Source organism: Eleutherodactylus coqui, chromosome 5 (assembly GCF_035609145.1).
Source record: "Eleutherodactylus coqui strain aEleCoq1 chromosome 5, aEleCoq1.hap1, whole genome shotgun sequence".
Classification (NCBI taxonomy): Eukaryota; Metazoa; Chordata; class Amphibia; order Anura; family Eleutherodactylidae; genus Eleutherodactylus; species Eleutherodactylus coqui.
In genome coordinates this window covers 6,410,924-6,432,985 of record NC_089841.1, presented here as the reverse complement: position 1 = coordinate 6,432,985, position 22,062 = coordinate 6,410,924, and the positions used below count along the sequence as shown (strand labels likewise).

At 43.3% G+C, this 22,062-nt stretch overlaps 2 protein-coding genes across 2 annotated transcripts in view; both read left to right on the top strand.

The window, feature by feature from the left end:
- The first annotated feature begins 5,883 nt into the window (after positions 1 to 5,883).
- LOC136627231 (serine/threonine-protein kinase SBK1-like) lies at positions 5,884 to 7,380 on the top strand. Its single transcript, XM_066602160.1, has 3 exons — positions 5,884 to 6,046; positions 6,378 to 6,577; positions 6,682 to 7,380. The coding sequence occupies exons 1-3, from the start codon at positions 5,884 to 5,886 to the stop codon at positions 7,378 to 7,380; spliced, it is 1,062 nt and encodes a 353-aa protein (XP_066458257.1).
- Positions 7,381 to 21,688: 14,308 nt separating this feature from the next.
- The window catches only part of LOC136627230 (serine/threonine-protein kinase SBK1-like), a 1,346-nt gene continuing 972 nt past the window's right edge, over positions 21,689 to 22,062 (top strand). The window contains exon 1 of the mRNA XM_066602159.1: positions 21,689 to 21,851. Within this exon, the coding sequence (XP_066458256.1) occupies positions 21,689 to 21,851 (163 nt within the window). The remainder of the gene's footprint in view (positions 21,852 to 22,062) is intronic.

Sequence of the window (22,062 nt, the reverse complement as noted above, 5' to 3'; positions counted from 1 at the left end):
AGAATGTTGGCATATTTCGGTGAAATTGTCTTGCCAAATGGTCTGAATAACCTACTTTATATTAATGTACTTAATCATATAAGACCGTCTGGTTAATTGTGCTTTATATCTTATATTTAACTTTATTTCTATTTAATTTATAGAAATTCTGCTGATATTGTCCATAGTAAGCCTTCCATGTCTTTTAAATACCTAAATAGTTTTCATTAAGCTGATACAATGGTGACTCCAAATTTAGAGCACAGTCAAAGTCTATTTCCTTTCTCTTGTTTTTTTCATTAACTATATAATGTATTTGACATATTACAACAACTATTTCCTCATTCACAGCACTTTCCTTCTAAATCACTCTAAAGAAAACATATCCCCTTGAAATGCATGTCTGGAACGCAGACTGATGTCACCCAACGTCTAGTAAGAGCACACGCCGAAACGCAGCACCTTTCAAAGGTGCCGCATGACGTCACCCTGGGGCGCTCCCCCTGGGAAACGTCAGGTTTACTGATGAGCGAGCACCAAAGTGCTCTGGTGCTTGATACTCAAGGCGAGCTTTTGTCCAAGCAAAGGGAATGGGGGTCGAGCAGGGGGTGGGGTTAGTACAGTTAGAACTGATAGATCAGCCATAAGTACGAATAGCAACAAAACAAATTTAAAAAAACAAAAAAAATGATATAAATTGTATGACCACGAATGCACGAAGTCTGATCGGTAAAGTAGGTGAGCTTGAAGCGAGAATGACTGATGAAAACTATGATATAGTCGGAATTACTGAAACATGGCTTGATGATAAGTGCGATTGGGCGGGGAATTTGCAGGGGTACAATCTCTTCAGAAGAGACCGAAGGAACCAGAAAGGGGGAGGGGTATGTCTGTACGTCAAATCAAACTTGATGCCGAGGCTACGGGAGGATATAGGGGTAGGAGACGAACAGGTGGAATCTCTGTGGGTAGAAATACAGGGAGGAAAAAATAACAAAATCCTGATAGGGGTCTTCTATGGACCACCAAAAGCAACAGAAGAAACTGAAAACTTACTACTAAGGCAGATAGAAGAGGTGAGGGGCACTTGCGGAACAGCGACCACAATATAATCAACTTCCAGCTGTCAATCAATAGGAAGCCTTATAAGGGAGTGGCAAAGAAACTAAACTTTAGTAAAGCAAAATTTGATGAGCTTAGAACTACTATCGGTAACATTAATTGGGACAACATCCTCAAAAATATCAGTACGGAGGACAAATGGGAAAAGTTCAAAAGGATCCTAATCGCCTCATGTGAGCAGTTCATTCCCTTTAAAAATAAAAGAAACTCAGCTAAAAGGAAACCAATGTGGCTCGACAAGACGGTACGAGGGGCAATAAACGAAAAGAAGAAAGCGTTCAAACTACTAAAGCAACAAGGCAGCGAAGAAGCGCTAAAATCGTACAGGAAAAAAAACAAAGTATGCAAAGATAAGATCAAAACTGCCAAGGAGGAAGCAGAAAGACGGATCGCAAAAGAGAGCAAAAACAACCCGAAGCTATTTTTCAACTACATTAACAGCAAAAGGATTTGCAGGGAGAGCGCTGGCCCTTTAAAAAACAATGCAGGAGAAATCATTGATGATGACGAAGGGAAAGCAAATCTACTAAACAGTTTCTTCTCAAGTGTATTCACCAAAGAAAAGGAAATGCCACACGAGATGCAGGGGAATAAAACGAACCCCTCACAAAATATCTCATACCTAACGCAGGAGGAGGTGCGGAAGCGTCTAAAGAAAACTAAAATTGATAAATCGCCGGGCCCAGATGGATTACACCCAAGGATACTAAAGGAACTAAGTGACGAGATAGCTAGGCCGCTATACCTAATATTTCTAGACACTATCAAGACCGGAGTAGTACCATTGGACTGGCGCATTGCCAACATGGTTCCAATTTACAAAAAAGGGAGCAAAAGTGAGCCTGGTAACTACAGGCCAGTAAGTCTCACTTCAGTAACGGGAAAAATTTTCGAGGGGATTCTGAGAGACGCCATCGATGAGTACCTCAAGGAGAATAAGGGAATAACTCCTCACCAGCATAGATTTATGAAGGATCGCTCATGTCAAACAAATCTCATCAGTTTCTACGATGAAGTAAGCTCTAAGCTGGACCAGGGAGAATCTATTGATCTTGTATATCTGGACTTCCCTAAAGCCTCTGACACCGTGCCACATAATAGGCTAATATACAAAATGAGGCAGCTCGGACTGGGCGAAAACGTGTGTAAGTGGGTAAAAAATTGGCTCAATGATAGAAAGCAGAGGGTGGTAATAAATGGCTCATACTCTGATTGGACCACAGTCGCTAGCGGGGTGCCACAGGGTTCAGTAATAGGCCCCACTCTGTTCAACATATTTATCAATGACCTGATAGAGGGGCTGCACAGCAAAATATCAATATTTGCAGATGACACAAAATTATACAATATAATTAATGCAACGGAGGACAATGTGCGGCTGCAAACAGACCTGGATAAGCTGGGGGCTTGGGCAGGAAAATGGCAAATGAAGTTCAATGTTGAAAAATGTAAGACTATGCACATGGGCAGGAGGAACGGATGTCACAAATATATTTACTTAATGGGGTACCACTAGGGAAAAGGATCTGGGGGTACTAGTGGATAATAGACTAAACTGGAGTAACCAATGCCAGTCAGCTGCTGCAAAGGCAAATAAAGTCTTGGGGTGCATTAAAAGAGGTATAGGGGCGAAGGACGAGAACGTTATCCTTCCATTATATAAGGCACTTGTCAGGCCTCATATGGAATACTGCGTACAATTCTGGACACCGGTGCTCAGGAAAGATGTCACAATGCTGGAGGGGGTTCAAAGAAGGGCAACTAAACTAATACATGGAATGACAGGACTGGAATACCCAGAGAGGCTATCCAAATTAGGACTATTTACTCTAGAAAAAAGAAGGTTAAGAGGCGACCAAATAACCATGTATAAGTCCATGAGGGGACAACACATGGATCTCTCCCGCGATCTGTTTACACCCAGGACCATGACGGTAACAAGAGGACATCCGCTACGATTAGAGGAAAGTAGGTTTCATCACCAACATAGAAGGGGATTCTTTACTGTAGGAGCAGTTACACTGTGGAACTCTCTACCGGAGGAAGTGGTGATGGCAAAATCCATAGAGGAGTTTAAAAGGGGACTTGATGTCTTTCTGGAGAAGAAGGATATTACAGGATATAAATATTAGGTTAAGTGTCAATCCTGGTATATAGGCAGGTAGGAACTATTAGGGGTTGATCCAGGGAACAGTCTGATTGCCATTAGGGAGTCGGGAAGGAATTTTCCCCCCAAAAGGGCTAATTGGCTTCTGGCCTTGGGGTTTTTTACCTTCCTCTGGATCAACACAGTAGGATAGACAGGCTGGACTAGATGGACATAGTATGTAAGGCCGAATGAAGACAATGTTACTATGTTACTATGTTTTGTAATGCTCGAGAGCTCATTTTAAGTAACGAACCCCATTGAAGTCAATGGGAGACTCGAGTATTTTTTCAATGTGAACTATGCCTACAATTACGAGCATCAGTAGCACGGTAGGTCCTAGAGAGCTGCATCCTTATCTAATTTGGTGCAGATTAGGCCAGTCAGTGCAGATTAGTCCATTTGTTTGAGGATATGCTGAAATTGGTGGGTTCTAGAGAGTTGAAAACCAGTCTAAAACCTTCTGAAGCCCATCATTTGCCTATGTGCAAATTTGGCGCAGATTGGCCCAGGCGTTTGGCTGGGCATGAAGAACTGACAATGGAAATCCATGTTTACAATAGGCAAGCTACCAGAGAGGTTGCTCTCTATTGATGAAATTTCAATCTTCAATTAAGCAAAAGAAATATTTGAAGTAATTGAATCTGAATGATTTCAAGGTTCTTTGCGCGCCCTTTCCATATTGAAGGAGCAGTTGAGGATTGGGCCTCAGTGTTGACTTGATTAGGTGCGATTAGGAAGGAGGGGATGTGACCACACCAGATTTGATACAAGACTCATTACTTCTCTTTTCCTGCATTTTTTTCTTTATTTTAGGTTATTCAAAGTTTGTAATTTGGCTTTTAGGTCATTTTTTAATGCTTAAGCCAGGAGAGCATCAATTAGAAGCTCATCCGGAAATTGGGCCTTGGATACCGATAATATTTAAGTTGTTTGGTTTAGAGGGGTCTGTAGGTGATAGCAGAGATAATTGCTGAAGCGCTCACCGTAATCTTAGAAAATTATCCAGTGGTTATATTTTAGATTTCACTGTTTGAACCAATCTGTGGATTTGAAGGTTTAACTTTCCTTCTGAATTAAAAATGAGATAAAAGCAAGCTTTATAATAATGCAATCTACATTTGTAGTGAGTTATAGAGAGAATGCAATATCCCTTCTTTATATATAAAGACATTACTGGATAAAGTAGGAATACAGTGGAATATCAATTTCAGTCAAAACTTAGGTGGAATGTTGGCCCCATGGACATTCCAGAAAAATGTAGAAAATACTGATTATGCTGACTATACTACTGAATGTACTTTATTTAGATAAACAAAAATAAGATTTAAGTTTATTTACTTTTGGAAAAAAGTAACCACCCATCTATGGCTGACATCTTTGGTATCGTTCACATGTGCAGGCTAATAGTATATGCAGTCACTCCTCCCCATTCTGGGCTGGGTTGAGTAAGTGACTGCATATTAGCCTGCCAGGAACAAGCTGCTCCTCCACACATTATTGTCTGGCTGACTACATATCTTCAGGGCTTAAGGCCATTGCGCCTGCCCTACGGCGATTGTGCCGGTGGCGATTGTGCCTGCCTTATGGCGATCGTGCCTATGGCGACCGTGTCTGCTTTGCAGACCTTCAGGTATTGTATTTTTGGCTTTTTCAGTGAATGTATTTACTTTTGGAAGTTCACTGCTTTTACAGTTTCAACTTTAAAATATTAGTAAATATAAAAGTTTATAAAATCTAATTTTTATGAAGTTACCCCCTGAAAGGTAAAAGTTTTGTTAGTCACCAATGTAACACACATCAGAAGGTGCATGCTATCATTATAATAATGGAGGGTAAGGCCACTTGTTAATAAAGAAATGTCTATTCTAATGTTAAAGAGAGAATATAGTGGATATGGAAAAAAAATGGGGGAAATACTGATTATTCTGACTATACTTTTTTTTCAATATAATACATAATATGGTTTAACTTAGTTTCCTTTAGGAACTTACAACTTTGCCAATTTTACAGTTTCTAATTTTAAATATAAAAGTTTATAAAATCTAATATTTGTGAAACATTACCTCTTGGAGCATAAAAGTTTAGTGAGCCTTCATAATAACACAAATCAGAAGGGGCATGTAATCACTATAATGGAGGGTGAGGCCACATGTTAATAAAGAAGGGTTTTCCTTACAATGAGGTGTTGACCCCAACAATACTTGACCCCATCTATGGCTGCAGTTTGCAGGAATGCTATAGAAATGCTAATTCCCTTGATGCCTGATGTTATGTATACAACAAGTACATATTGACTCCTAGCCAATCAGGAGCTCATTGATCCTTGGGTGTAACTTACCTACCATTATATAAAAAGACTCCTACCTTCTCAAGTCAGTGACTTCTCTGCTTTCAAAGACTTCAACATCCCTGAGACTTTGTGAAGAATTTTCAGACAGTCCCAACTGCAATTTGATTTCTCCAAGGTAATTTTTGCAACTTTACTCTCATCATATTTTAATGATTTTATATTTAGTTTTTTCATCATTTGCCATATACATCATAATAGATATTATACTTCACTCTATAAGGTCAGAGAGAATTATAATGATCATCATTAACTATTTTCTTGCCTCTCACTTCTACAGGACACAATGGCCTCCAGTACACGAGATGTGCAGCTTATCCTGGAAGGACTTGTCTCCTTTGCTTCCTGGGGTCTGCAGGAGATAGATCTTCAGGAGAACTTCTGTGTGATACAGAAGCTGGGAGATGGTGGCTATGGTTCTGTGCTCATGGTACAAGACAAGAAAACAGGTTAGTGGGGGTCAATTATCTATTACTAGAGTGATGTAGTAGTCTGAAGATCGTGGGAGGACAGAATCTCCAAGAGTTTGATTAAATGCGGGGGATTTATGAACAGTGCACGACTATCAGGATGTAGATATTTATGAATCTGCAACGATGATGCCAACGGGTCTATTAATAGTTTACATATCATGACAAGTATTTGTTTCCTAATATGATGCAATCAAAGGGGGGGAACAGAAGGGTCTACAGTTTAATTTTACGAATTTCAATATTTCCAATTTGACAATCCTATAAATACTTTTAAGTAATAAATGTACAATGTTATTTTCATAAACAGATCAGAAAATGGCATTAAAGCTTCTCGACAGGAACAAAACAACTGAATTTGCCTTCCTCATGGAGTTCAGCAAGTCTTTCTTCCTCTCCTCCCATCCCAATATCATTGGAAGTTATGGCACTGCCTTCAAGACTTGGGACTACTTTGCCTTTGCCCAGGAGCTGTCGATAGGGGATTTGTGCTCTCTTATAACACCTCATGTAAGTAGAAATCCCCAATTTATCCCGAGAACTACTTTACCAATAGCCTTTCTTCTTGTAGTAATATCTCCATTATGTTGACTTCATGTGTTTCCCTATTTCAGGATGGCCTTCCGGAGGACACGGTAAAGAGATGTGCAGTGCAGATCTCCAGCGCCATAGAATTCATAGACAGTAAAGGGCTGGTGCATTTAGATATCAAACCAGAGAACATTTTGGTGTTTGATGAGGACTGCCACTGTATAAAAATTACGGACTTTGGTCTTTCATGTATGAAAGGAACAATGGCGAAAAAAAGGATCGGCACTGTCTCATACATGGCTCCAGAGATGAGCCAAGTTACCGACGAGGATTCTTTGCTTGTAGACTTCCCCCTGGATGTATGGTCCTTTGGTATTGTCCTCTACTGTTTGCTCACAGGCGAATTTCCATGGCACTCAGCAGTTTCCACAGACAAAGCTTATAGTATGTTTGTTGAGTGGCAATGTAATTTGGAGGATATTGAGCCACCATCACCGTGGAGCAGATTTCCACCTGGAGCTCTGAAGATGTTCAGTGGTCTTTTAGCCATAGACTGTAGTAAGAGGAGTAAATCTGGAGAAGTTGTGATGTTCTTGGAGGAATGTTGGAAAGAAGAAAACATAGACTCATCTGAAGAAACCAGCACATCAACGACTTCTCTCTTAAGTACTATATCCGGCTACTTGACTTCTGAAAATTCTGAGTTTGATAGTGAGACACCTCCAGACATTTGGAAGGATGGATTGGAAGATATTAATCATTTCATGTTGGAGCAAAGATAGAACTTGGCTGCATGACAACATATTCAGCCATTTCCTTCGTAGTAACAGTAAGTGATTCGAATTTCAGTAACCTAATACGAAAATGTTTCTATTGATCTAACCCTTTCCTAGGACTTATCTGCTATATCCTTGTGAGAGGACATTCCAGGTACATTTATACGGGCAAACGATGTCCAGCAGCCAGTCCCAGTGATGCTTGCGTCTGTGCTGTTACACAGGAGCGTGTATCGCTAGCATTGCTCAAAGCACTTCCAGTATGGAGGCGGTGCAGGCTGGGAAGCCCCAGCTCAACTCCATTCACAGTAAGCAGACAGTCATTCAGAAGTGAATGACTGCTGTTGACACTGAATGGCACGTGGTTCAGTTTTCTGTATACAGAATCTGAACGTATGAAAAATTTTCATTGCATGCATTTACACGGTAAGATTTTTGTTCAAAAGCAGAAATTTGAACTTATCTGAATGATAATCGTCCCATCTAGTTATGATTCTATCTGCAATGTAGTCTGAGATAGATTCTGAAGTATCCTCCTCCGCTCCATGCATAGATCCAATCCAAGATGCAAGGGATAAACAGCAGACAAACTTCAATTGTAAGAAAAATCTAGCATCTGGGATTTTGAGGATAAGAAACTTGTGATTTTTAGCAAAAATAAAACCATACATCCAACGTCCATTAGGTACAAACAAGACAATTGTATATTCTGGCATGAGTCTTCTTCACAGCATATTATATCCCCATACACCTGGATTGTTTTTACAAGTAAAGGTAGTCTGAGATAGAACTATTTGAAGTGGGAATTTTGGATATCTGCTGTTCTCATTACAAGCTGTAGAGATACAGTTTGTAATCTCAGTCTATATTGCAGATAAAGCTTTGATTTTGGCCTTCTTTTAAAGATAAAAATTTTGGTTTTGAAACAGGGCCAACACTAATGTCTGTTCTGCAATATAGCCTGAGATACAGTAAGTTATGAGTTATACGCACTTTCACAATAACGTTTGCCTCTGTTTTGTTCTATTCCATTTTTTAACTGAACAAATAACAGAAAAGACGCCAATATAAAGCTTTTTGTTTGCTTTCTGTTTTTATGACCTCTGAAGTCAGTTGGGGTGAAAACCGATCAGTTTATTTGCATTTAATTCCATTTCTTTGCTTCAAAAATGAAGCATAATTATGACTAAAGCTCTAATGCAAATGTGAATTGAGCACAGCAGACCACTGTTTGCTGCAGTAAAGAAACTCAAAAGTAAAACAGAACTGAGGAAAACTGAAAGCATTTTTTTTTTCTTTGAAAACATGTTTTTTTCTGCCTTTCTCTTCCTAGAACGGAACAGGGGGAGAGAGAGGCAAAATGCCAGAGTGAAGGCACCTTAAGCACAAAGTTATGTTAATGCTTTTAAAAAATATATATGTTTGTCATAAAGTTACACGAAGCTGAACATTGCAGCGAGCAGCCTGTCAATCCAACGACAATCATCAGGTTACAATCATCCAGTATAGATTGTTACTTTCTTAAAATCTTGCATCAGATTTTTGTCCCTTGAAGTTCTGGTGACTTTAAGAAGATATGTCTTTGTAGACACTGGACTGGGAAGTGGGGCGGAGGGGGGGGGGGGGTCACACTATTAGCTGCTAATATAAAGTTTTAAGCATTTTTCATGTTGTGAAAATTACGCTTTGACTCAAAATTGTATGGGGGTACCTAAGAATTTAAAGCGCTGAGTGGCATTTTTACAATGTGCAAGGCGGCTACTTTAAGAAAATATGGGTTTTGCTGTATACACCAGGTGAGTACCAATTTTATCATAAATACTAGACCATTAAGTTGTATAAGTTTTACGAAAGCGCTGTCCCTTAATCTTGTTTTCATTTCTCCGGGTACTTCGGCACACGATTATCTTTTTCTGGGACTGAGCGATATGGAAATGGACTGTCTGAGGAAAGAGTGCACAACCCTTCCATATCAGATTATTAAATCCATCTCTATTGAAGAAGAAATTTCTACAGGTTTCATCTGTTCCATTCTTTTCTGAAGGAGAATGGAATTGGGGACATTCCACCCAACCCCAAATATGCCTATTGAAATCTCCAAATGCAAACTCAATGACTATGTACAAACTTTATGGAGAGATACCATTGGTTGGATATTTTTATGTATATATAGAGATAATCACATAGCCCCTAGGGATCTAAGGGTTCCGATCTGATCAGCATTTCCCACACACACCATCTTTATAGGGGAATGGATTCTTGTGCTAAACACTTTTTCTGATCTGATTTTGGATAAGATTATTAAAAATGACAAGAATTGAGTAGGTCATTTCTAAACTAACTTTCCACCCTAACGTCAAACAGCTCTTTAGACATTGTAAAGCATGCCTTAGAGCATACTAATTCCCTAGATTTCCATTTTTTTTTTAAGGATTAGCAAACTTAAATGGGATCTTTCAAAATCTTGAGAAAAATAAAATCTTTCTAGTGGAATAACATCGCAAAACGAATCCCAAACCTATTTTTCAACCGTCTCCTGTCTGATCAGGTCAAACATTCACTGTATTAAACAAATCTGACAACATATAATATAAGACAATCTAATGTCTATTACCAAGACATCATAAACTCTTAATAAACTCCTCTTTTCCTGCCCCGATCCAATTGTAATTCTCTCTTCTCATATCCAAAGCCAACTGTACTTTCAAGATTCTCATATCAATCAAAACCTACATCACATTCCATTTCTCCCACCCCTGATACTACAAGTTCACCCACACCCACTGCAGTTACACCCCTATCGCTAGTAAAATCTATTTTTTTTTCACACCTTCATCCATCTGGTCCCAAATCCAGTCACTATAAGCTAACCTCAACTACATCCTCCCCAAATCATAAATATCCTTTTCGTCTGATCAAATAACCAGGAATTACACCCTATTAAATTCCAAGATGATTTCGATTACAGTTCAGCATTTGTTATTTATCTAATAGAATGTCCCTTCAATCTCTGCTATAGGCAGAACAACTAACCCCCTGAGAATAAGGAGGAATCAACATCATTCCCATAATTAAAATGGCTACCTAAAACATAGCGTGTCAAAACCTTTTTTCCACTTTCAGAACAAAGAAACCATAGGTTTAAGGGGAGATTTTGTTGGAAAAAATTGAATATGGCAAATTTGCAAGGCTAAAAAGAATGTTGGGATATTTCGGTGAAATTGTCTTGCCAAATGGTCTGAATAACCTACTTTATATTAATGTACTTAATCATATAAGACCATCTGGTTAATTGTGCTTTATATATTATAATTAACTTTATTTCTATTTAATATATAGAAATTCTGCTGATATTGTCCATTGTAAGCATTCCATGTCTTTTAAAAACCTAAATAGTTTTCATTAAGCTGATACAATGGTGACTCCAAATTTAGAGCACAGTCAAAGTCTATTTCCTTTCTCTTGTTTTTTTCATTAACTATATAATGTATTTGACATATTACAACAACGATTTCCTCATTCACAGCACTTTCCTTCTAAATCACTCAAAAGAAAACATAACCCCTTGAAATGCATGTCTGGAACGCAGACTGATGTCACCCAACGTCTACTAAGAGCACACGCCGAAACGCAGCACCGCTCAAAGGTGCCGCATGACGTCACCCTGCAGCTCCCCCTGGGAAACGTCAGGTTTAGTGATGAGCGAGCACCAAAATGCTCTGGTGCTTGTTACTCGAGGCAAGCTTTTTGTAATGCTCGAGAGCTCATTTCGAGTAACGAACCCCATTGAAGTCAATCGGAGACTCGAGTATTTTTTCAATGTGAACTATGCCTACAATTACGAGCATCAGTAGCACAGTAGGTCCTAGAGAGCTGCATCCTTATCTAATTAGGTGCAGATTAGGCCAGTCAGTGCAGATTAGTCCATTTGTTTGAGGATATGCTGAAATTGGTGGGTTCTAGAGAGTTGAAAACCAGTCTAAAACCTTCTGAAGCCCCTCATTTGCCTATGTGCAAATTTGGCGCAGATTGGCCCAGGCGTTTGGCTGGGCATGAAGAACTGACAATGGAAATCCATGTTTACAATAGGCAAGCTACCAGAGAGGTTGCTCTCTATTGATGAAATTTCAATCTTCAATTAAGCAAAATAAATATTTGAAGTAATTGAATCTGAATGATTTCAAGGTTCTTTGCGCGCCCTTTCCATATTGAAGGAGCAGTTGAGGATTGGGCCTCAGTGTTGACTTGATTAGGTACGATTAGGAAGGAGGGAATGTGACCACACCAGATTTGATACTAGACTCATTACTTCTCTTTTCCTGCATTTTTTTCTTTATTTTAGGTTATTCAAAGTTTGTAATTTGGCTTTTAGGTCATTTTTTAGTGCTTAAGCCAGGAGAGCATCAATTAGAAGCTCATCCGGAAATTGGGCCTTGGATACCGATAATATTTAGGTTGTTTGGTTTAGAGGGGTCTGAAGGTGATAGCAGAGATAATTGCTGAAGCGCTCACCGTAATCTTAGAAAATTATCCAGTGGTTATATTTCAGATTTCACTGTTTGAACCAATCTGTGGATTTGAAGGTTTAACTTTCCTTCTGAATTAAAAATGAGATAAAAGCAAGCTTTATAATAATGCAATCTTCATTTGTAGTGAGTTATAGAGAGAATGCAATATCCCTTCTTTATATATAAAGACTAGAGATGAGCGAACGTACTCGTCCGAGCTTGATACTCGTTCGAGTATTAGCGTGTTCGAGATGCTCGTTACTCGTAAAGAGTACCACGCGATGTTCGGGTTACTTTCACATCTCTGAGACGTTAGCGCGCTTTTCTGCCCAATAGAAAGACAGGGAAGGCATTACAACTTCCCCCTGTGATGTTCAAGCCCTATACCACCCCCCTGCAGTGAGTGGCTGGGGAGATCAGGTGTCACCGGAGTATAAAAATCGGCCCCTCCCGCGGCTCGCCTCAGATGCGTTGTGAGATAGCTGAGGGACAGTGCTGTTGGTGCCGGAGCTGCTATAGGGAGAGTGTTAGGAGTTAGTGTAGGCTTCAAGAACCCCAACGGTCCTTCTTAGGGCCACATCTAACCGTGTGCAGTAGTGTGGAGGCTGCTTTTAGCAGTGTTGCACATTTTTTATTTTTTGGTATATCGGCCGTGCAGAGCATTGCGCCCTGCAGTAATAGTCCAGGGACAGAAGTGTGGAGGCAGGGAGAGCGTTAGGAGTTATTGTAGGCTTCAAGAACCCCAACGGTCCTTCTTAGGGCCACATCTAACCGTGTGCAGTACTGTGGAGGCTGCTTTTAGCAGTGCTGCACATTTTTTTTTTTTTTGGTATATCGGCCGTGCAGAGCATTGCGCCCTGCAGTAATACTCCAGGGATAGAATTGTGTAGGCAGGGCCAGAAGACATATATTATAGATTGAATATACGCAGTGGTCCTTTTGAAAAAAATATTGAAAAAAAATCTATTTGGCCTGCCTGTCACTGTGCTCAGTGTTCTGGGTCCGTGTCTGCTGGGGGTAGTAGTTCTCCAAATAAATACGCAGCCAGCTAAGTGTTACAGCAGGCTTGCGCCAAAATATTTCCTGGGGTTCCGTAAACGAAGTCAGCCTCCAACCACAGGCCAATAAGCGGCACATTTAATTACAGTGTTCTGTTTCTGCACTACTGCTAATACACCATGCTGAGGGGTAGGGGTAGGCCTATAGGACGTGGACGGGGGCGAGGACGCGGAGGCCCAAGTCAGGGTGTGGGCACAGGCCGAGCCACTGCGGTGGCCAGGGGTAGAGGCAGGGCCAGACCGAATAATCCACCAACTGGTTCCCAAAGCACCCCCTCACGCCATGCCACCCTGCAGAGGTCAAGGTGCTCTACGGTGTGGCAGTTTCTCACAGAGACGCCTGACGACCGACGAACAGTGGTGTGCAACCTTTGTCGCGCCAAGATCAGCTGGGGAGGCACCACCACCAGCATGCGCAGGCATATGATGGCCAAGCACCCCACAAGGTGGGATGATGCCCGTTCACCGCCTCCGGTTTGCACCACTGCCTCTCCCCCTGTGCCCCAACCTGCCACTGAGATCCAACCCCCCTCTGAGGACACAGGCACTACCGTCTCCTGGCCTGCACCCACACCCTCACCTCTGCTGTCCTCGGCCCCATCCAGCAATGTCTCTCAGCGTAGCGTCCAGACGTCGCTAGCGCCACAGTTTGAGCGCAAGCGTAAGTACGACGCCGCACACCCGCACGCTCAAGCGTTAAACGTGCACATTGCAAAATTGATCAGCCTAGAGATGCTGCCGTATAGGCTTGTGGAAACGGAGGCTTTCAAAAGCATGATGGCGGCGGCGGCCCCGCGCTACTCGGTTCCCAGTCGCCACTACTTTTCCCGATGTGCCGTCCCAGGCCTGCATGACCTCGTCTCCCGCAACATTGTACGCGCCCTCACCAACGCGGTTACTGCCAAGGTCCACTTAACAACAGACACGTGGACAAGCACAGGCGGGCAGGGCCACTATATCTCCCTGACGGCACATTGGGTGAATTTAGTGGAGGCTGGGACAGAGTCAGAGCCTGGGACTGCTCACGTCCTACCCACCCCCCGAATTGCGTGCCCCAGCTCGGTGGTGCTATCTGCGGCGGTGTATGCTTCCTCCACTAAACCACCCTCCTCCTCCTCCTACGCAACCTCTGTCTCGCAATCAAGATGTGTCAGCAGCAGCAGCATGTCGCCAGCAGTCTGTGTCACGCGGCGTGGCAGCACAGCGGTGGGCAAGCGTTATCAGGCCGAGCTGAAACGACTCAGCTTAGGAGAGAAGAGCCACACGGCCCACGAACTGCTGCAGGGTCTGACAGAGCAGACCGACCGCTGGCTTGCGCTGCTGAGCCCCCAACCGGGCATGGTCGTGTGTGACAACGGCCGTAACCTGGTGGCGGCTCTGCAGCTCGGCAGCCTCACGCACGTGCCATGCCTGGCCCATGTCTTTAATTTGGTGGTTCAGCGCTTTCTGAAAAGCTACCCCCACTTGTCATACCTGCTCGGAAAGGTGCGCCAGCTCTGCGCACATTTCCGCAAATCACACACGCACGCTGCCACCCTGCGGACCCTGCAACATCGGTTTAATCTGCCAGTGCACCGACTGCTGTGCGACGTGCCCACACAGTGGAACTCTACGCTGCACATGTTGGCCAGACTCTATGAGCAGCGTAGAGCTATAGTGGAATACCAACTCCAACTTGCGCGGCGCAGTGGGAGTCAGCCTCCTCAATTATTTACAGAAGAGTGGGCCTGGTTGGCAGCCATCTGCCAGGTCCTTGGAAAATTTGAGGAGTCTACCCAGATGGTGAGCGGGGATGCTGCAATCATTAGCGTCACCATTCCTCTGCTATGCCTCTTGAGAAGTTCCCTGCAAAGCATAAAGGCAGACGCTTTGGAATCAGAAACGGAGGCGGGGGAAGACAGTATGTCGCTGGATAGTCAGAGCACCCTCCTGTCTATATCTCAGCGTGTTGAGGAGGGGGAGGAGCATGAGGAGGAGGGGGAAGAGACAGCTTGGCCCACTGCTGAGGGGACAGATGCTGCTTGCCTGTCATCCTTTCAGCGTGTATGGCCAGAGGAGGAGGAGGAGGAGGAGGAGGATCCTGAAAGTGATCTTCCGAGTGAGGACAGCCATGTGTTGCGTACAGGTACCCTGGCACACATGGCTGACTTCATGTTAGGATGCCTTTCTCGTGACCCTCGCGTTACACGCATTCTGGCCACTACGGATTACTGGGTGTACACACTGCTCGATCCACGGTATAAGGAGAGCCTTTCCACTCTCATTCCCGAAGAGGAAAGGGGTTCGAGAATGATGCTATACCACAGGGCGCTGGTGGACAAACTGATGGTAAACTTCCCATCCGACAGCGCTAGTGGCCGAAGGCGCATTTCCGCGGCCCAGGTAGCAGGGGAGGCGCAGAGATCAGGCAGCATGTACAGCGCAGGCAGGGGAACACTCTCTAAGGCCTTTGACAGCTTTATGGCTCCCCAGCAAGACTGTGTCACCGGTCCCCAGTCAAGGCTGAGTTGGCAGGAGCACTGTAAAAGGATGGTGAGGGAGTACGTAGCCGATTGCAGCACCGTCCTCGGTGACGCCTCTGCCCCCTACAACTACTGGGTGTTGAAGCTGGACACGTGGCCTGAACTCACGCTGTATGCCCTGGAGGTGCTTGCTTGTCCTGCGGCTAGCGTCTTGTCAGAGAGTGTGTTTAGTGTGGCTGGGGGAATCATCACGGATAAGCATACCCACCTGTCAACCGACAGTGCTGAGAGGCTTACACTCATCAAGATGAACAAAGCCTGGATTTCCCCAGACTTCTCTTCTCCACCAGCGGACAGCAGCGATACCTAAGCAATACGTAGGCTGCACCCGCGGATGGAAGCATCGTTCTCTATCACCATCCAAAATGGGGACCTTTTTGCTTCATCTATCTGTGTATAATATTCCTCCTCCTCCTCTTGCTCCTCCTCCTGAAACCTCACATAATCACGCCGAACGGGCAATTTTTCTTAGGCCCACAAGGCTCAGTCATATAATTTTTCTAAACAATTTTTATACGTTTCAATGCTCATTAACCCCTAAGTAGATCGCGGCAGGGAAAGAGTTCACAGAGGGAGCGCGGCTCCCTCTGTGTCTCCGGCCGGAACTCGCGATGTCATCGCGAGAGTCCGGCCTGTCACCATGGCAACAGGACGCCAGACACTGGCGTCCTGTATTGCCTATGCCTAGGATCGCTGTATAAGCGATAAGGCATGGGAGAGCAGTAGCTCTCCCATGCCTTATAACAGCGATCATCAGGGCAGTGATTAAAGTCCCTCAGAGGGACTCAAATAGTGTAAAAAAAACAAAGATTAAAAAAATGTAAAAAATGCTTTTTCTCAGATTAGCATAAAAAAAGGTAAAACAAAAAAATAAAATCCCACATATTTGGTATCGTCGCGTCCGTAACGACGCGTACAATAAGTTGCACATGCTTTTGACTGTGCACGGAAAAAACGCTAAAAAAAAAACACTAAATAACTGAGGTTTGCCTCACTAAACTTGCAATAAAAGTGATCAAAAAAGCCATATGTACCCCAAAATGGTACCAATAAAATCTACAGCTTGTCTCGCAAAAAATAAGCCCTCATAGAGTGCCGTACATCAAAAAATAAAAAAGTTACAGGACTTTGAATGCAGCGATTTAGAAAAAAAAAAAAGATTTCCAAGAAAAAGGGTTTTTATTGCAGAAAAGTGGGAAAACCTAAAAAAAATGTAAGAATTTTGGTATCGTTGTAACCGTACCGACCCGCAGAAAAAGTGGAATGTCTCATTTATGCTGCATGATTAACGCTGTAAAAAAAATAAAAAAATCTATGGCAGAATTGATGCGTTTTCTCTCCCTGCTATCATCAAAAAAAAAAAAAGTTTTACAATATAGTCTATGTACCGAAAAGTGGCACCGATAAAAACTAGAGTTCGCCACGCAAAAAACAAGCCCTCATACGGCCGCGTCGACAGAAAAATTAAAAAGTTATGACTTTTGATAAACGGAGAAGAAAATCCGCCAAAAATTGTTGCATCCTTAAGCTCAAAATAGGCCATGTCATGAAGGGGTTAAAGCGTTGAAACTTTCACCTCAACCAATTTTTATTTTAACTGGGCTGCCTCCTGGCCTAGTTACCAATTAAGCCACATTAACCAAAGCGATTAATGGGTTTCACCTGCCCTCTTGGTTGGGCATGGGCAATTTTTCAGAGGTACATTAGTACTGTTGATACAGCAATTTTTGTGGGCCCTCGCCTACAGTGTAATCAAATTAATTTTTAGCCCACCTGCATTACAGCTGACGTTACATCAGCTGTGTTGGGCAATGCAATGGGATATATTTATGTACCGCCGGTGGCTTCCTGGCACCCACCCATGCTGTGGGTCCACAGGGAGTTGTAAATGCATCTGTTTCCACTTCTAAAGAACCCCAGTCTGACTGGGGCATGCAGTGTGGGCCGAAGCCCACCTGCATTAAACATGACATTACTACCTCAGCTGTGTTGGGCAATGCAATGGGATATATTTATGTACCGCCGGTGGGTTCCAGGGAGCCACCCATGCTGTGGGTCGACAGGGAGTTGTAAATGCATCTGTTTCCACTTCTAAAGAACCCCAGTCTGACTGGGGCATGCAGTGTGGGCCGAAGCCCACCTGCATTAAGCACGACATTATTACCTCAGCTGTGTTGGGCAATGCAATGGGATATATTTATGTACCGCCGGTGGCTTCCTGGCACCCACCCATGCTGTGGGTCCACAGGGACTTGAAAAAACGCATCTGTTTCCACTTCTAAAGAACCCCAGTCTGACTGGGGCATGCAGTGTGGGCCGAAGCCCACCTGCATTAAGCACGACATTACTACCTCAGCTGTGTTGGGCAATGCAATGGAATATATGTATGTACCGCCGGTGGCTTCCTGGCACCCACCCATGCTGTGGGTCCACAGGGAGTTGTAAATGCATCTGTTTCCACTTCTAAAGAACCCCAGTCTGACTGGGGCATGCAGTGTGGGCCGAAGCCCACCTGCATTAAACATGACAATACTACCTCAGCTGTGATGGGCAATGCAATGGGATATTTTTATGTACCGCTGGTGGGTTCCAGGGAGCCACCCATGCTGTGGGTGCACACGGAATTCCCATTGCGGAGTTGTACCTGCCTGTGACTATATATAAAAAAACGCGGTCTGACTGGGGCATGCAGACACCTTGACAGAATGAATAGTGTGTGGCACATAGGTTCCCCATTGCTATGCCCACGTGTGCAGCTCCAGATGGAGGTGGCACAGGATTGGATTTCTCATTGCTTCTGTACAGCATTGTGGGCTATCGCCCCGCCACTTTTAAAGAGGGTCGCTGCCTAGCCGTGCCAACCATCTGCAGTGTGTGCCTGCTTTTCCTGTGGCAGACGCACTTATAAATAGACATGAGGGTGGCATGAGGGCAGCTGAAGGCTGGGCAGGGACAGTTTGGTGTGCGCTGTGGACACTGGGTCGTGCAGGGGGGGGATTTGGCAGCATGTAACCCAGGAGAAGTGGCAGCGGAGTGTCATGCAGGCAGTGATTGTGCTTTGTTGGAGGTAGTGTGGTGCTTAGCTAAGGTATGCATTGCTAATGAGGGCTTTTCAGATGTAAAAGTTGTTGGGGGGGGGGCACTCTTGCTGCTATTGTGGCTTAATAGTGGGACCTGTGAACTTGAGATGCAGCCCAACATGTAGCCCCTCGCCTGCCCTATCCGTTGCTGTGTCGTTCCCATCACTTTCTTGAATTGCCCCGATTTTCACACATGAAAACCTTAGCGAGCATCGGCGATATACAAAAATGCTCGGGTCGCCCATTGACTTCAATGGGGTTCGTTACTCGAAACGAACCCTCGAGCATCGCGAAAAATTCGTCTCGAGTAACGAGCACCCGAGCATTTTGGTGCTCGCTCATCTCTAATAAAGACATTACTGGATAAAGTAGGAATACAGTGGAATATCAATTTCAGTCAAACCTTAGGTGAATTGTTGGCCCCGTGGACATTCCAGAAAAATGTAGAAAATACTGATTATACTGACTATACTACTGAATGTACTTTTTTTTAGATAAAAAAAAATAAGATTTAAGTTTATTTACTTTTGGAAGTTCACTGCTTTTACAGTTTCAACTTTACAATATTAGTAAATATAAAAGTTTATAACATCTAATTTTTATGAAAAGTTACCCCCTGAAAGTAAAAGTTTTGTTAGTCACCAATGTAGCACACATCAGAAGGTGCATGCTATCATTATAAAAATGGAGGGTTAGGCCACTTGTTAATAAAGAAATGTCCATTCTAATGTAAAAGAGAGAATATAGTGGATATGGAAAAAACATGGGGGAAATACCGATTATTCTGACTATACTTTTTTTTCAATATAATACATAATATGTAGAGATGAGCGAACGCGTTCGTCCGAGCTTGATATTCGTGCGAATATTAGGGTGTTCGGGATGTTCGTTATCCGTAACGAACACCATGCGGTGTCCGGGTTACTTAAACTTTCTTCCCTGAGACGTTAGCGCTTTTTTTTGGCCAATATAAAGACAGGGAAGGCATTACAACTTCCCCCTGCAACGTTTAAGCCCTATACCACCCCCCTGCTGTGAGTGGCTGGGGAGATAAGGTGTCACCCGAACATAAAAGTCGGCCCCTCCCGCGGTTCGCTATGGATGCATTCTATATGCGCTCAATGGGGCCAGCGGCAGCAGCGCTGACCCCATTGAGAACATATAGAAGACAAATCCTTCTTCTCTGCCACAGCTGTAACAGCTGTGACAGAGAAGAACGATGTTTGCCCATTGAATTCAATGGAACCGGCAATACAGCCGACTCCACTGAATGCAATGGGCTGCCGGCGATCGCAGGATGAATGGTCGGAAAGGGGTTAAATATATAACCCCTTTCCTGCAATTCATCCAGAAATGTGTTACACTAAAAATATATACCGGCGTATAAGGCGACGGGGCGTATAAGACGACCCCCCAACTGTCACCTTATACGCCGGTAATACAGTGGAGCAAAGAATAAAAAGCATTACTTACGTTTTTAGATGATCTGCGGCGCTCCTGCAGGCTGTCACTCCCTCCTGGTCCACGGCAGACAAGCTTTCTCCACGAAAGACTTTAAATCCCTGCCTCCAGAAAGACACGTGCCTTCAGCCAATCACAGCCAATGACAATGATGTCATTGAATGGCTGTGATTGGCTGTGTTTCTGGAGGCGGGCTTGAAATCCCCGCCTCCAGAAACACAGCCAATCACAGCCATTCAATGACATCATTGTCATTGGCTGTGATTGGCTGAAGGCACGTGTCTTTCTGGAGGCAGGGATTTAAAGTCTTTCGTGGAGAAAGCTTGTCTGCCGTGGATTAGGAGGGAGTGACAGCCTGCAGGAGCGCCGCAGATCATCTAAAAACGTAAGTAATGCTTTTTATTCTTTGCTCCACTGTATTACCGGCGTATAAGGTGACAGTTGGGGGGTCGTCTTATACGCCCCGTCGCCTTATACGCCGGTATATATTTTTAGTGTATCACATTTCTGGATGAATTGCAGGAAAGGGGTTATATATTTAACCCCTTTCCGACCATTCATCCTGCGATCGCGGGCAGCCCATTGCATTCAGTGGAACATGCTGTATTGCCGCTCCATTGAATTCAATGGGCAAACATCGTTCTTCTCTGCTACAGCTGTTACAGCTGTGCCAGAGGAGGACGATCTTTATGCTGACAGTGGGGGGGGGGGGGGGGCACTCTTGCCGCTATTGTGGCTTAATAGTGGGACCTGTGAACTTGAGATGCAGCCCACCATGTAGCCCCTCGCCTGCCCTATCCGTCACTGTGTCATTCCCATCACTTTCTTGAATTGCCCAGATTTTCACACATGAAAACCTTAGCGAGCATCGGCGAAATACAAAAATGTTCTGGTCGCCCATTGACTTCAATGGGGTTCGTTGTTCGAAACGAACCCTCGAGCATCGCGGGAAGTTCGTTCCGAATAACGAACACCCGAACATTTTGGTGTTCGCTCATCTCTAATAATATGGTTTAACTTAGTTTCCTTTAGGAACTTACAACTTTGCCAATTTTACAGTTTCTAATTTTAAATACAAAAGTTTATAAAATCTAATACAGTATTTGTGAAACATTACCTCTTGGAGCATAAACGTTTAGTGAGCCTTCATAATAACACAAATTAGAAGGGGCATGTAATCACTATAATAATGGAGGGTGAGGCCACATGTTAATAAAGAAGAGTTTCAATGAGGTGTTGACCCCAACAATACTTGACCCCATCTATGGCTGCAGTTTGCAGGAATGCTATAGAAATGCTAATTCCCTTGATGCCTGATGTTATGTATACAACAAGTACATATTGACTCCTAGCCAATCAGGAGCTCATTGATCCTTGGGTGTAACTTACCTACCATTATATAAAAAGACTCCTACCTTCTCAAGTCAGTGACTTCTCTGCTTCCAAAGACTTCAACATCCCTGAGCCTTTGTGAAGAATTTTCAGACAGTCCCAACTGCAATTTAATTTCTCCAAGGTAATTTTTGCAACTTTACTCTCATCATATTTTTAATGATTTTATATTTTGTTTTTTCATCATTTGCCATATACATCATAATAGATATTATACTTCACTCAATAAGGTCAGAGAGAAATATAATGATCATCATTAACTATTTTCTAGCCTCTCACTTCTACAGGACACAATGGCCTCCAGTACACGAGATGTGCAGCTTATCCTGGAAGGACTTGTCTCCTTTGCTTCCCAGGGTCTACAGGAGATAGATCTTCAGGAGAACTTCTGTGTGATACAGAAGCTGGGAGATGGTGGCTATGGTTCTGTGCTCATGGTACAAGACAAGAAAACAGGTCAGTGGGGTCAATTATCTATTACTAGAGGGATGTAATAGTCTGAAGATCGTGGGAGGACAGAATCTCCAAGAGTTTGATTTAATGCGGGAAATTTATGAACAGTGCATGACTATCAGGATGTACATATTTATGAATCTGCAACGATGATGCCAACGGGTCTATTAATAGTTTACATATCATAATAAGTATTTGTTTCCTAATATGATGC

Excerpts from the sequence above, each read along its gene's own strand:
- LOC136627231 (XM_066602160.1), top strand. The coding sequence starts at position 5,884 with ATGGCCTCCAGTACACGAGATGTGCAGCTTATCCTGGAAGGACTTGTC. Across the intron at positions 6,047-6,377 it reads GGTACAAGACAAGAAAACAG|ATCAGAAAATGGCATTAAAG; the intron begins GTTAGTGGGGGT and ends TTTCATAAACAG. Across the intron at positions 6,578-6,681 it reads GCTCTCTTATAACACCTCAT|GATGGCCTTCCGGAGGACAC; the intron begins GTAAGTAGAAAT and ends TCCCTATTTCAG.